The sequence below is a fragment of the Amphiura filiformis genome, chromosome 15 (genome assembly GCF_039555335.1).
Source record: "Amphiura filiformis chromosome 15, Afil_fr2py, whole genome shotgun sequence".
Classification (NCBI taxonomy): domain Eukaryota; kingdom Metazoa; phylum Echinodermata; class Ophiuroidea; order Amphilepidida; family Amphiuridae; genus Amphiura; species Amphiura filiformis.
In genome coordinates, this window is record NC_092642.1 from 48573632 (window position 1) to 48588842 (window position 15211).

General features: G+C 38.2%; 3 protein-coding genes across 3 annotated transcripts in view; 1 reads left to right on the forward strand and 2 right to left on the reverse strand.

Annotated features, from left to right (window-relative positions):
* The window catches only part of LOC140171766 (F-box/LRR-repeat protein 4-like), a 238554-nt gene that overhangs the window by 58168 nt on the left and 165175 nt on the right, over positions 1-15211 (forward strand). The window lies entirely within an intron of this gene.
* Positions 1-15211, reverse strand: part of LOC140170998 (5'-3' DNA helicase ZGRF1-like) — a 53338-nt gene that overhangs the window by 29796 nt on the left and 8331 nt on the right. Inside the window, exons 6-13 of the mRNA XM_072194183.1 lie at positions 8174-8337; positions 7465-7603; positions 5893-6137; positions 4680-4889; positions 3839-3941; positions 3103-3249; positions 1991-2105; positions 645-649 (exon numbers count right to left, since the gene is read on the reverse strand). Of these exons, the coding sequence (XP_072050284.1) occupies positions 645-649; positions 1991-2105; positions 3103-3249; positions 3839-3941; positions 4680-4889; positions 5893-6137; positions 7465-7603; positions 8174-8337 (1128 nt within the window). The remainder of the gene's footprint in view (positions 1-644; positions 650-1990; positions 2106-3102; positions 3250-3838; positions 3942-4679; positions 4890-5892; positions 6138-7464; positions 7604-8173; positions 8338-15211) is intronic.
* On the reverse strand, positions 9509-14752 carry LOC140172013 (uncharacterized). Its single transcript, XM_072195360.1, has 3 exons — positions 14050-14752; positions 12869-12999; positions 9509-12137 (listed from the first exon to the last, which is right to left on the reverse strand). Exons 1-3 carry the CDS (start codon positions 14750-14752, stop codon positions 9561-9563), a joined length of 3411 nt encoding a protein of 1136 aa, XP_072051461.1. The 3' UTR covers positions 9509-9560.

The following is a 15211-nucleotide window of genomic DNA, read 5'->3' on the forward strand; positions in this document are numbered from 1 at the left end:
CTGAATATTGCTGATACATGTTAACTCATTGCTTGCATTGCCTACATGTAATCCATGTACCATCACTACAACACAAATAGCCCATAAGGTACTTACCCATTCAGGATATATGGTATAATTGGTAGTGTCCTTGTATTGATGTGCTCCTGAATATTGCTGATACAGGTTAACTCATTGCTAGCATTGCCTACATGTAATCCATGTACCATCACTACAACACAAATAGCCCATCAGGTACTTACCCATTAAGAATATATGGTATAATTGGTAGTGTTCTTGTATTGATGTGCTCCTGAATATTGCTGATACAGGTTAACTCATTGCTTGCATTGCATACATGTAATCCATGTACCATCACTACAACACAAATAGCCCATAAGGCACTTACCCATTAAGGATATATGGTATGATGGGTAGTGTTCTTGTATTGATGTGCTCCTTAATATTGCTGATACAGGTTAACTCATTGCTTGCATTGCCTACATGTAATCCATGTACCATCACTACAACACAAATAGCCCATAAGGTACTTACCCATTAAGGATATATGGTATAATTGGTAGTGTTCTTGTATTGATGTGCTCCTGAATATTGCTGATACAGGTTAACTCATTGCTTGCATTGCCTACATGTAATCCATGTACCATCACTACAACACAAATAGCCAATAAGGTACTTACCCAGTAAGGATATATGGTATGATTGGTAGTGTTCTTGTATTGATGTGCTCCTGAATATTGCTGATACAGGTTAACTCATTGCTTGCATTGCCTACATGTAATCCATGTACCATCACTACAACACAAATAGCCCATAAGGTACTCACCCATTAAGGATATATGGTATAATTGGTAGTGTTTTTGTATTGATGTGCTCCTGAATATTGCTGATACAGGTTAACTCATTGCTCGCATTGCCTACATGTAATCCATGTACCATCACTACAACACAAATAGCCCATATGGTACTTACCCATTAAGGATATATGGTATGATTGGTAGTGTTCTTGTATTGATGTGCTCCTGAATATTGCTGATACAGGTTAACTCATTGCTTGCATTGCCTACATGTAATCCATGTACCATCACTACAACACAAATAGCCCATATGGTACTTACCCATTAAGGATATATGGTATGATTGGTAGTGTTCTTGTATTGATGTGCTCCTGAATATTGCTGATACAGGTTAACTCATTGCTTGCATTGCCTACATGTAATCCATGTACCATCACTACAACACAAATAGCCCATAAGGTACTCACCCATTAAGGATATATGGTATAATCGGTAGTGTTCTTGTATTGATGTGCTCCTGAATATTGCTGATACAGGTTAACTCATTGCTTGCATTGCCTACATGTAATCCATGTACCATCACTACAACACAAATAGCCCATCAGGTACTTACCCATTAAGGATATATGGTATAATTGGTAGTGTTCTTGTATTGATGTGCTCCTGAATATTGCTGATACAGGTTAACTCGTTGCTTGCATTGCCTACATGTAATCCATGTACCATCACTACAACACAAATAGCCCATAAGGCACTTACCCATTAAGGATATATGGTATAATTGGTAGTGTTCTTGTATTGATGTGCTCCTGAATATTGCTGATACAGGTTAACTCATTGCTTGCATTGCCTACATGTAATCCATGTACCATCACTACAACACAAATAGCCCATAAGGCACTTACCCATTAAGGATATATGGTATAATTGGTAGTGTCCTTGTATGTGCTCCTGAATATTGCTGATACAGGTTAACTCATTGCTAGCATTGCCTACATGTAATCCATGTACCATCACTACAACACAAATAGCCCATAAGGCACTTACCCATTAAGGATATATGATATGATTGGTAGTGTTCTTGTATTGATGTGCTCCTGAATATTGCTGATACAGGTTAACTCATTGCTTGCATTGCCTACATGTAATCCATGTACCATCACTACAACACAAATAGCCCATATGGTACTTACCCATTAAGGATATATGGTATGATTGGTAGTGTTCTTGTATTGATGTGCTCCTGAATATTGCTGATACAGGTTAACTCATTGCTTGCATTGCCTACATGTAATCCATGTACCATCACTACAACACAAATTCAAAGATGAGTTGTTAAAGATGACCTGATATATTTGGAAAATCAAATTCTTTAAACTTGTACGTATAGCCTACTATAAAATGTTGTCCATTAATTTCCAGCATTCATGCAAAAAGAACATGTAAATATGTCTTATAAATGTGACTAATTCCTTATGGAATGACATTTATACAGTGTAATACTGGTAGTCTACAGTGTTTTCATTAATGATAATCATCATGATCATATATTGATATCAAATGAAATACCATATTTACTGCCATTATTTTGGACCTTTCACACTGCACCTTTGATGGAAAAGCAGTAAGTTTGGGGATTTTTAGAGGAGATTGGAGATTAATAAATAATTATGAAGCACTACATAAAGCTAAGTAACTTTCATGGAAATTCTCTGAAAACTTTCTATTCTTTAGTGTGGATATCAAGTGGTGGATATGGTCAATAGTAAATCTTCTCATGGCACCTGAAATTTGTTTAACCCCCTGAGCACTACCTGCCGATGTAACATTGCCTCTGATTGGTCAATTACATGATATCTTCACTTTAATCACCAATCAGAATGGAGCTTTGCAAATAATTCACCCCAATTTTTGCGTGTGGTGAAATTATTCAAACAATGTTGCTGATTGGTCCAATTGGTAATGAAAACTTCTTTTTGACCAATCGGCGGGTAGTTCTCATGGGGTTAAATTCGATGCAACTGCACTGTCATAAATACACATACCAGAAGAAGACCAGTTGGATGGTGAGTATCCAGACACTGGTTCTATCTCAATCTGATTGTCCTGCTGATGTAACATTGCCTCTGATTGGTCAATTACATGATATCTTCACTTTAATCACCAATCAGAATGGAGCTTTGCAAACAATTCATCCCAATTTTTGCATGTGGTGAAATTATTCAAACAATGTTGCTGATTGGTCCAACTGATAATGAAAACATCTTTTTGACCAATCGGCCGGTAGTTCTCATAATACACATACCAGAAGAAGACCAATTGGATGGCGAGTATCCAGACACTGGTTCTATCTCAATCTGATTGTCTGATGAAGGTCCATGGTAGATGCTCTTAGCTAGAAATGTGCAGCTGGGTTCAAATGTCATCTCAGATGAAATCACCCATAAGTCGTCTGCAAAAATAAAAGAGTGCATTTCTGAATTGTGGGAGAGGCTTTTGCAACAGGAGCTTATAACAATTACCGTAACTGCCCAAAAATAATTTTTGGGTGGGCGCTTACCTTTTTACATTGTTTAGGCCAACAAGACGTAAAAAAGGCCCAAAATATTCATTTATCATCATCACTATGTCATGTTTTAGACCATGATTCAGATTTGTATGGGCAGTTAATAAACTAATATCAGTTTTCTTGTTATAAAGTCACTGGTGAGCACTATAGGGACATGGGCAGTTAATGGAACGAATACGGTAGTAAGTTCTTAGCAGGTTCACCATTGGATAAGTTAGAACTGTCAAGCTTTCGTCAGGAGTAGCTCCGACTTCTTCAGGACAAAGTACCCAAGTATGAGACATGTAGGCCGTCCCTTGCCTACCGATGACTCTGAAAAGAGCCATTCACTGAAGACTGTCCCTTGTGAACAGTGAACAAACGACCTCACCTATCTGTTAATTAATGTAAAAATTGTTGGTGGCTCTGAAACGGCTGTTCTTTTAAAATGTTACTATGTACGCCAGCATAATGATATGAATGAATGTCTTACCTTTTGCATAAGTAGAAGATGGTCCTTTGTGTGAAAGCTTCAAGTAGAGTTTTTTCTTGCCACTATCCTGATGCTGATGCTGTTTATACTTCCTAACCCATGCCTACCAGGAATAAATAATGCAATTATGTTAACTTAGCAACCAATACAAGAGAAATACTGCACTCTTTGCCTTTCCATTCCAACAAAGTATAGACATTATTATTTATCAACAAAGGCGAGGGACTGGTCTATGGATATGCTTGAACGAACCGCTACACTGTTCAATGGCTTTCTTGTACTATATGAAATGTGGTGGGCGATTTAAAATGCACATGCCCTAGCAAACTACGATGCGTACGCACACTGCAGGGCAAAAAACAATGGAAATTGCAATAATTTGTGCGCATACTGCCGGGCAATGACGTCACATGTCAAGTGGTCTATACTTTCGTGGCTGACCTTGAATAATTAATAACATTTGTCTAACATTTCCTCTGATTGATTCTCACTATCTAAGAGTTAATGAATAATATCTAAAGTATCCTTGATAAATTGTACAATATCTTCAAATACATGGCACAAAAACAAAAAGTGTCATTTAAATCTTTACAGCTTTATCAAAATCTCACAAAAAGTAACGTTGCTGGTTTTATGGGAATGGTTTACAGGGATGTGATTCAAAGCTTGTGAAATATCCAGAAAATAGTAAAAAATCCAGAAAAACAGTGTGAAATCGGGCAAAAATATCCTAAAACAGGCTGAAAATCAACAAAATTGCGTAAATTTTGGTCACAAAAAATCTGGAAAATCTGGAAAAATCCATACAAATCACACCCCTGGTTACTGGTTTATTACTTACTGGCACACCAGGCAAGGAATTATAGCTATTCATAGACTTCTTCAATAGTTCACACTGGCAGTACAAAGAAACATGATGGCTTTTGAAATATGAGGTGATACTACCGGGATCTGATAAAACCAAGCCCCGACAGTTGGATTGGTTACTGTTGCCTAATTGGTTGCTGGCATTACTGGATTGGGGTTTGTGTTTGTCTGCCCACATGAAGAACTGTTAGGAAGACAATTGTACAAATTTCTTAATTTCTTTCTTATTAAATGTGAAACTTTATCAGATTTGCTAAGTACATTTGAACAGTTTAAGAAGCTTCTGAATAGCCACCTATTTCAGGATGCTTATCAGCAGTAGTTTTTGAGCTAATGAGCGCCGTTGAACATTTTGAAATGATTTTGGCGCGATGACATAAATGTAACTGATTGATTGATTGATTGATTGATCTACCAATATAAGAAATCAACAAATCTAAACACCTATAGCAGCTGTAACCCAGTGGCCTTGGTTATTGATATTACTGAAGGAAAAATCAGATTAGGTGACCCTACAGACTTTTTATTTGATGTAAAATATTTGATGTAACACATATCTATGTTATTTAATCTAGTCCCATTCTATTTCCAGTAATGTTAAACGTCATCAAACATTCATTAGAACTTAAACATTACTGAAAATAGAATGGGACTAGATTAAATAACATAGATATGTTACATCAAATATTATATGTCGAATACTCCGTGTCTGTAGGGGCCCTTAATCTGTAGTCAGTAATCCGTACATATATGAAGTTTACATCGCGTATTTACTGCGTTGGACGCACTTGTCTCTGATTGGCTGCTGAGGCGATCTGCTGTTGCCGAGTGGAAATTTATGAATGAACTGTGCGCCGTACGCGTTGTTAGATCCGAATTTGCAACATCACAGTAGTCGCGCTCGTCAAAGGTTTGCTGCATTTGACTATACACTACCCCTGTGGAAGATTTTGGAAATATGTTCCACAGAGGGAGTATGTTTTTCAAATGTAATTGGTCAAAGTTAATCATTTTGAACCCCATACTCCCCCTGTATTATGGCTTTACCTATATTTTCCACAACAGGAGTGAGTATTTCAAACGGGAGTTACCCAATTGTCTATTCTATTTGAATCTCATACTCCCTCAGTGGAAGACTTTAGTTAAAGTGGCAGTGTGAATTTTAAATGAAAAAGCTCAATACATACCTTACACTGGTTACCTCTTGGTGAACTACAAACATAGAAGAACCTGCCTTTGTTAGGCCCCTCTTTCTTGACACACACCATCTTTGTAGGGGCACCATGTTCACAGGCAGGTGACCCACTAGTAGATGATGACTGGTCCCCTGTGGTACAGCTACCTGTAGCTCCAGTATACCCGGCAAGATCTACTTTAGATAGAGCTGAGTGGTATTGCTGGGCTAATTTGAAGAGAATGATGTTTAGGTGCTCTGTAAAATGAAACACAAATAGGACATATATGAGTGGATATTCATACGTAGTGATAGATAAAATGAATTAAAGTTTTAACAATCAACACTACACTATTTTTCGCTCACCTGGAACGTTTTCACTAGTCCGACTAGAGTCTTCAGCAAATGGTGATGCTGTGATGATATCTTGTCTACATTCGGGATATCTCTCCCTGATGACGTCATATGATTGACAGAATGATATCATAGGTTGCTACGATATCATCACAGCATCACCATCTGCTGAAGGCGCTAGTCGGACTAGTGAAAACGTTCCAGGTGAGCGAAAAACACTTGTCAATTATTATCTTTTACTTGACAACATATAAAATACAACAAACATAATTTTTCACCAGGTTTGCTGGCGCAAATAATAAAGGAGACAAATAGAAAAAGTGACTCCCTCTGGGAAAAGAACCCAGGATCTCGGTTTACGAGACCTGTGTATACCACTTGGCCATGGGAGCTTTATGATAAGGCTAGTTGAAAATCGAACCTATAAGCAGTCACTTAAAACTTATCTCCTCATCACAAATATCCCATAGTAGCTAGGGCCATAAATGAGAGAAATAAATTGCCATCTTCCCTGTAGAGGAAATATGACATGGAAAAACAATGGCATGATCAACAGGAATTAAATACAACAAACATAATTTTTCACCAGGTTTGCTGTCGCAAATAATAAAGGAGACAGGTAGAAAAAGTGACCCTGTCTGGGAATTGAACCCAGGACCTCAGGTTTACAAGATCTGTGCCTTAACTACTCAGCCACAGTAGCTTCATGATTAGGCTGGTTGAAATTCGAACCTATAAGCATTAATCAGTCACTTGAACTTATCTCCTCCCTGCAAATAGCTAGAGCCTTAATGCAAGGGTAGGTCATTACGTAACGTAAAGCACACAACAATCAGCCCTCATGAATATGTGATAATCCTCTGCATACAAAGCACAGAACTTTGCCTGTTGGTGAATGGTCAGTATATTTATCTTTTTTGTGCAGTGTTTAAAAGTCAATAAATGGGCTATTCCATTTAAAATCCACACTACCCCTGTGGAAGATTTTGGAAATATCTTCCACAGGGGGAGTATAAATTTCAAACAGAATACGCACATTAGGCAGCTCCATTTGAATTTCATACACCCTCTGAGAAAGATGCAACCTGAATTTTCCCCTGAGGGAGAATGGGTTTCAAATGGATCTGCTAATGTGTTCATTCCATTCGAAATTCACACTCCCCCAACAGAGATATTTCCAAAATCTTCCACAGGGGTAGTGTGGATTTTAAATGGAATAGCCCGATCTTACCTTTCATTGCTCCAATCATCACCTGCTTATACATAGCAACATTAGGGAAGAACACAGGTATCCGCACTTGTCGATGAGGGACTGCACAATCTTTGACTTCTTCAGAAGATGGGAAGAAAAACTCACCACAAACATTTCTCTGTAAAGAAGAGCAAGAAAATATTTGGGTATTTGGGTATACATCTGGAACTTGCTTGCTCAAGTTGAGTGGTGTTCTTGAACCAAAGCAGCAAACTATAATTGAAGACCGAATTAAAAAGACTAGTTTGCATCTGACGTCAGTGCAAAGGTGCAGCGTGATTGGTTGCTGACCTGCACAGTCCAGTTTTTTGGTCTGGTTGACAGGACTTCATACGCTAATTAGTCTTTTTAATTCGGTCTTTAATTATATATCATCCTGTCCTGTATACGTTCAGCCACACATACATCTGAATGATAATCAAACTATACTTTTTGTGTTTGCACTACAAGCGTGGTTGTATGCGCTTCATGCGTGATTAACTTTACATCCACAATTCAAAGCTGCGACCAGCGAAATATGCATGTACGCTCATTACCGAACTTGAGTTGAACAGGGTATATAAGTAATAAACAACTTATGAAACATTCTCATTCTTGATTAGGTACATTGCTTCAATGACTACATAAACCAAATGCCATAATACTATAAGCACTGTACCAGAATTTTCTCCACATTGTAAGCTCATACCTGTAAATGTCCCTGTGTTGACAAAGTTGGCGCTTGAAATCCTTTGGCCATTCTTAAAGCAACTGTCTTCACTGGATGAACAAATCCTCTGCTAGACTGTGACACCATGTTGTTGCTGTTTGAATGAGAAGTTACTGGTCTCTTTTGAACTGATGATGAAACGCCTGTCAAAAACCAAACAATACAATATAACATATCAGTTTCAGATGATATCACCACTTCAGCGGTTTAGGTGTCAATTTCACTGAATCACAACACATTCGATAGTAATAATTGGTCCATGTTTTTGATGATTTTAAACAAAACAAATGTATCTCATATACCTGCCCATAATCAGGTGTATCCTTCGTGTAAGAGAGCACCAAACATAACCTAACTCTAACCCTAACCTTTATCCTAACCCTAACCCTAACTCTAACCCTAAATCCTAACCCTAACTCTAATCCTATTAGTGTTTTGTGCTCTCTTAGGGAGGACAGTTTTTATGGTCTACTTAGCTCAGCAATGCTTTGCTGTCTTCGATATCGCATTGTATCGGAGAGGTGGCTTTTATCAGAGCCCAAACCCATAAAAGCTTGAATTAACAACCCCTTGAAACCTAATTGCACTATTGACCGCAAAACACGACCCCAGACATGCTTATTTAATGACCACTTGAGTAGTTGATAAGTGGGTCGTTATGTACTTACTGAACACAAAGGAAATTGATTATGGTTTTACCATCGACCGTGTTTTTAATCTTGCTGCTCTGCTGAACGCTCCGATAGATATCAGCAAACTCAGATACTGTTCGCTTGTTCCTATCGAACGCTCTAGCGCATACATGAACCATTATCGAAGACAGCAAAGCATTGCTGAGCTAAGTAGACCATAAAAACTGTCCTCCCTTACACTAAGCATAAACCCATAATGATTACAAGGTCAGGAACCCAACTGGAAGTAGTATGTTGGCTCTGTGAGTTATTATGGGCTTGAGCACTTAAATATGATGCATTTAAAATCTATGTAAATGGTCTATTCCTGCTGAAATCCATATACCCCTATGGGAGACATGACCTTTTCACACAGTCAGTGTGAATTTCAAATAGGATTATCTGAATGGGCGACTCCATTTGAAATCTACACCCCTGTGTGGGTGGTTAAGACCCTGTCTTCCATAGGGTGTAAGAATTCCAACTGCAAAAGCCCAATGGGAATAGGACTTTCCCTGTATTTACGTTTTGCATCTTCCATGGCTTTTACTGCTAGAATTCGGATTAGTGGTACATTTACTGCATGCAAGATGACATAGCTCCCAAGTACTTTCTTAACCTTACATAACTCTTACAGTGATTCTACACCTAGGATTGTAATTCAAAACAACAACACTGCATAAATTTAGAGCCAATCAAATTAAACCCAACACATCCCTACATGTACCTGAAAATGAGTCGGCCGTTCTGTTTGAGCCTAGTTGAGACTCTTCATGTGATACTATTGGACTTCTACATGTAGCTCTGGATGTGATACTGCCTAACGACAAGCTGGTCCCTATCCTAATTGTGGTCTGTGTACTGTCTACATAATTCTGTTCTGTGCTATCAAGTAAACTAGCTATAGTGAGAACATCTTGTGCTTGGCTACAATCTACATTGCCTACTGTGCACTCTTGACTGTTGAAGCTTGAGTCCAAATCTGTGCTGTCATAAAATGAATGCTGTGGAGCTATCTTATGATTATTTTTACCAGACAAACTCTGCTGTTGTCTGTTCCTATGTGTAGGACACTCTAATTGTCCTTTGGAATCTATAGATGCATTTTTTTCTTGGTATGCTTCTCTACTTCTTATCTCATCCTTCAGACAAGAGGTTTCCTCTGATGTCTGACACTGAGAAAATGAAAATGGAGTGATGCAAGAGTCTTTTGGAGCTTGTGATATAAGCGGTTTTCTCTCTCGTTTCTTTGTTACAGAGACTTGCTGCTTTGGCGTATCTACAAAATCAAACTGCTGGTTGGGTGATTGATAAGAAGGTATGTGTACATTTTCAGGCTTTAACTGTATCTTTGCATATTTCTCTTGACAACTACCACTATCATCTTGTTTTGCACATTTGTGTGTCAAGGTACACATAGATGTATAACTTTCATGGGTACCTATCCCACCATTTTTCCTGTCTTTCTTGGTAGAAAGATGATTCCAATCCACATCTTGTGACTGTTGTCTCACTGATGACCTTATGCAATCAAAATGTTCCTTGGCTGCAATAGGAGTTGTTATCATATTGGACATTGGTACACCTGTCCATTCTTCTCCTTCTGGCTCAGTGGTAATCTTATCATCTACTGAATATGATGCCATCCCTGCCTCGGGTGAGAACATTTCAAGGGTATGCTGTGTATCGGGAAGGAAGACATCATCCGGCTCTGGTGTATCTCTTGTAATCTGGTTTTGTGCAGCTAATGGGCTACTACATTTACTTCTGGTTTCTTGCTGAAAGTCATTGACATCATCTCTTACATGCTTGTAAAGTAGAGTTGGTGATGTGTCATTAGTGTTGTGAGAGGCACAGCCCTGTAGTGCATTGGATTGTTCTACATCATCAGACAGAATTTGATTGCTGCTTTGGAAATGAGATTCTACACTTTTTCCAGCTGGTTTGACTACATCAGTTGATAAAGATGCATATATTTTTGGCATCATCATATTCTCCTGGCAGATGTTGTGAGAATCCACAAAGCTACCGCCGTGTGGGGAAGTTGGTGATGGCTCATGTATAACTCTAACAGTTGAGTTTACTTCAAAATTTGATTTAGATCCAATGATGCAAGGTGTGCTAAGCCTGGCTTCTGGCATCCGCAATGACACAGGTGATGTACTCGCACAGGCATTTGGCATCTGTGGAACAGGGGACATATAATTATTGATAACTGGAGACACATGTGTACCGCCGGAATTGTGATCATAATTGACCAAGTTGCAATGCGAATACATGGAGTAAATTTGTCTTTTGCTTGGAGTTGACATGGGATTCAAAGTGCTTTGCAGCAAAGGTGTACTAATCTGTCTTTGGCATGGAGTGTCAAACACCGCACTCACAAGTGGTGTACCTGCATCTGGTGCAATACAGACTGGAGTATGATGATTACCAACAGCTTCTCTCATTGGTGTTCTACAAGATGTTCCTATTTCATCATTGGTTTCTGACAGAAATATTTCACTTTGGTATTGTTTATCAAACCTATTGTCATCATGATTCATCTCAGGTAAATGAACTGCGCAGGTACCATCCGTCATATTTCCATTCATCTGTACTGGTGTTAAACAAAATTCTCTTGATCTATCAGCATTTTCTGAAACCAAACTCAGATGCTCCCTCACTTGATTATGTCCACCAACAAATTCTCCATTGCCATATATAGATGCAAGATGCATGGGGTGAGAAGACTCTTGCATAGTAAAGGAAGTACGATCAGTACATGATGATGACGGTACGATGTTAGGTTGTTCTAAATCATCTATATTAAGTGTTTGTGGTTGCAGGTCAAGAGAGTTTCTTTCATTATGAAATCTTGAAGTAGAGTTATCTTGCATTCCTGGTGAGATATTGTACTTCAAAGTTGGCCTCCCTACTGAGTAAAATTCTCCTTCAGTAGTATTTCCATGCCTTGCTACATTATGCTTCTTAGCAAATTCCATTAAACTACCAGCATTATGTTGTGAACATCCAAACTGCTCAGCAGAACTTTCTTCTTGCACTGATAAATCTAAATTTCTACCATGCGTGTGTATCTCTGGTGGCAACATATTTGGTAATGTAGGTGAGGCATTGTTCCATGCATGGTCATGAAGAGCAGGTGGATGTAAATCTTGTCTTCTTGCTACAGCTCTGCCATGTGTTGGCTTGATGGGACCACGTTTGATCGTTTCGCTTGATACTGGTTTCCTCCAGTAGCGTAGTTTTTTCTGGTCTCTTTTGCTCACTTTCTATAACCAAATAACAAACAAATAAATAAGGTTAGTATAGTTCAGAATGAGGATGTACGCAGGATCCTGTGTGACTAGAAACGTTTATTTTCAATTATAACGTTTAAAAGTTACAAAGAAAAGTATATAAAAGTAAACATTTTTGAAAAAGAAATGATAAAAGAAATTCAACTGTATCTTTTTTGAAAAAGATCTAAAAACATCCAATGACTTTTAACCTTTTCCCATTGCTCCAATATGTAATTGGAATGTATTATAGTTACTCTTACATAATTTCCAAATAATAACAATTACATAAATATTATTAATCTAGAGCCAAAGGACTAGTTACTACTATCTTGTTTTTTAATTAGGTCCTCACAAAATTTATTTTATGGCCAAAAATATCCCTTTAAAATTAGTACAAAATTGACTAACTGACTGAACAAATGGGAGCGTTCACTAAAATGGGAGGAGTCACTGAACAGGTGGCATACATGTACCTCCCCCAGTACCTCCCCCAGTAAATACAAAAAGTTTTTGAACATATACCCAAAGGTTGGAAAAAGTTGTGAAAACGTTTAAATGTAAGATTATATAACTGGTATATTTTATAAAGCTTAAATATATTACAAATGCTCAGGGACACAACACATGTAACACATTGCCAGGCCCATGGCAAAATAATCCAAAGTGTGCAACACACATACATGTACATGGCCCGAGACATGAATCTTGACACGCATACCTACCATATCAGATGAGGTTCTGTCAATATGCTTCATTGCTTTTCTGTTCATTTTCATGTCTGCTGGATGAGGAAGAATGTTATGTGTCAATGTGTCCAGTTTGTGATCACTACATCTGTCTTCTTGCCCGTTATCTATGAAAAAGGAAGATAAAAAGATCTTGAATTCAGAATTAATCCTGAAAACTAACCTCTTGTAAAACAAAGTCATTTGGGGGGTGCTGATTTTGAAAAAGTGGACTTTTTCCAAGGGGGGGCAATTTTGTGAAAAGTGGACTTTCTTCACAAAATTTGGACCTATTTTGTCCAAAAAAGCGTAAAAAACCCTGAAATGTTGGGACTTTTTGTATACTTTTTATTGTTTGGTGGGGAAAGGGGAGGGGGTATGCATAAGATGAACATTGAGACAACACTACTATGATCCTTAGTTGTCAGTGACTCATATAGCATGCGCACTATACTAAGAAGAACATGGGAATTACAGTGGGTGTTCGAACACATTTTTTCCGGGATTGTAGTAATTAACTTTAATAAAGTTCACCTTTGTAGGTAATGACACATAGTTTTGAACTACATGTGACTACAATACACTCACAACTTCAATTTCTAAATGGGTAAATGACCTGGTTTGACTTAATACAAACATTTTTGCTTGACAAATCCATTAAATAGGTACTCACTACTTTAGCTATCACCATCGGGGCTGGTGATGGCTTGATCACAAGTGACTTGGTCCACTGCTTTTCCCCGCGAAACGGCTTGTTGATGATAAGGACTCAAATGCTTTCACCAGGAGAATCAGGGAAGCAATCTACATTCGTAAAAAGGGGGCCAAAACAATCAACCGCGATGAAGGTCTTGTATCTCTCTATCACATATACAAATCCCCTGCTCAAAATAAAAACATCTTCACTTCCGGAAATGTCAACAAGCCGCTTGTGAAAAGCAGTGGACCAAGTCACTTGTGATCAAGCCATCAGCCCGATGGCAAAAGCTTAAGTAGTGAGTACTCATTTAATGGATTTGTCAAGCAAAGATGTTTGAATTATTTATCTACAAATGCATCTATTTACTAAAATTTGGTATATAACTTATATATATCTTGTTGCCTTTAAAAAAAAACAATACATTTTCCTACTTTCTTTTCTATCAAAAAATGTTTGAAAAAATAAAGCTATAGCTTACCTCTCTTGATAATCCAATTTGCTGCATTCTTCATAGAGTTCTCATACATCTTTTGAACATCAACTTCTTCATGTGGTGTATGGCCTTGTCCTATCCAGTCATGCTTGAACGCTTCTGGTGTGGAAGCTTCCATATTTGCTCTTGACATATTATCATGATATCCAGCAAGTGGTTGAGCCACAGGAGATGCAGAACCAACATCCAAATCAATTCTTGACTCATTGTATGGGTATCCACACCACTGCTCTATCTTCGGAGGCGTTGAGAGGCTTGTCTGCAATGCTTCATATGTGTCATTCCCATGTTGATATTCATTTTCACTATGAATGGGAAGCATCTCTGTTAACCTGTTCTTTGCATGATGATTAAAAGTATGCGTCTGGGACCTTTGGCTTGTTGGTGGCATTTCAGAATGCTTTGGCTGAAAATGATGAGGTGTTGAGTAGCTTGTCTGCAATGCCTCATTTGTGTCATTCCCATATTCATTTCCACTATGAATCTCAGTAAACCTGTTCTTTGCATGATGATTAAAAGTATGCGTCTGGGACCTTTGGCTTGTTGGTGGCATTTCAGAATGCTTTGGCTGAAAATGATCATATCCATGTTGGGCAATTTTACCTGGAACATGATGCCTCAGTTCCACTGAATGGTTGTGCATACCATGACTAAAGATGTCAGCTTGTGGTAGGCTTGTTGGTAACATTTCTATGGGATTTACATTCTGTTCATCTATGTGAGAAAGCATGTCTTGGTTATGCGTGCATCAATATGCCCATGAGCAGCGTGTGTATTTATGACTTCCGGTACACACTGCACCTGATCTTCTTCTGATCCTATCCCATCTTGTCTGTTCTTATCTGGCAGTTTAAAACTTTGGAATGCATCTCCAGTAATCATATCACCAGTGTTTACTCTAAGAATATCACATGACATGTTACCAAATATGGTATTATCAGGCTCATCATCTAGGTGCACATCACTTCCCATTGCTTCTGGTACAGAAAAAATATCCGCAATATGTCTTGATGATGTTACATTATCACATGCTGTAATATTCAACACATCACCAACCCCATTTGGACGACTGTCTTCCATCCTTACTTCTGGCACCGATAAGTCATCGCTTTGTCCAACCCAAATATCACCTCTGATGAAAATAGGA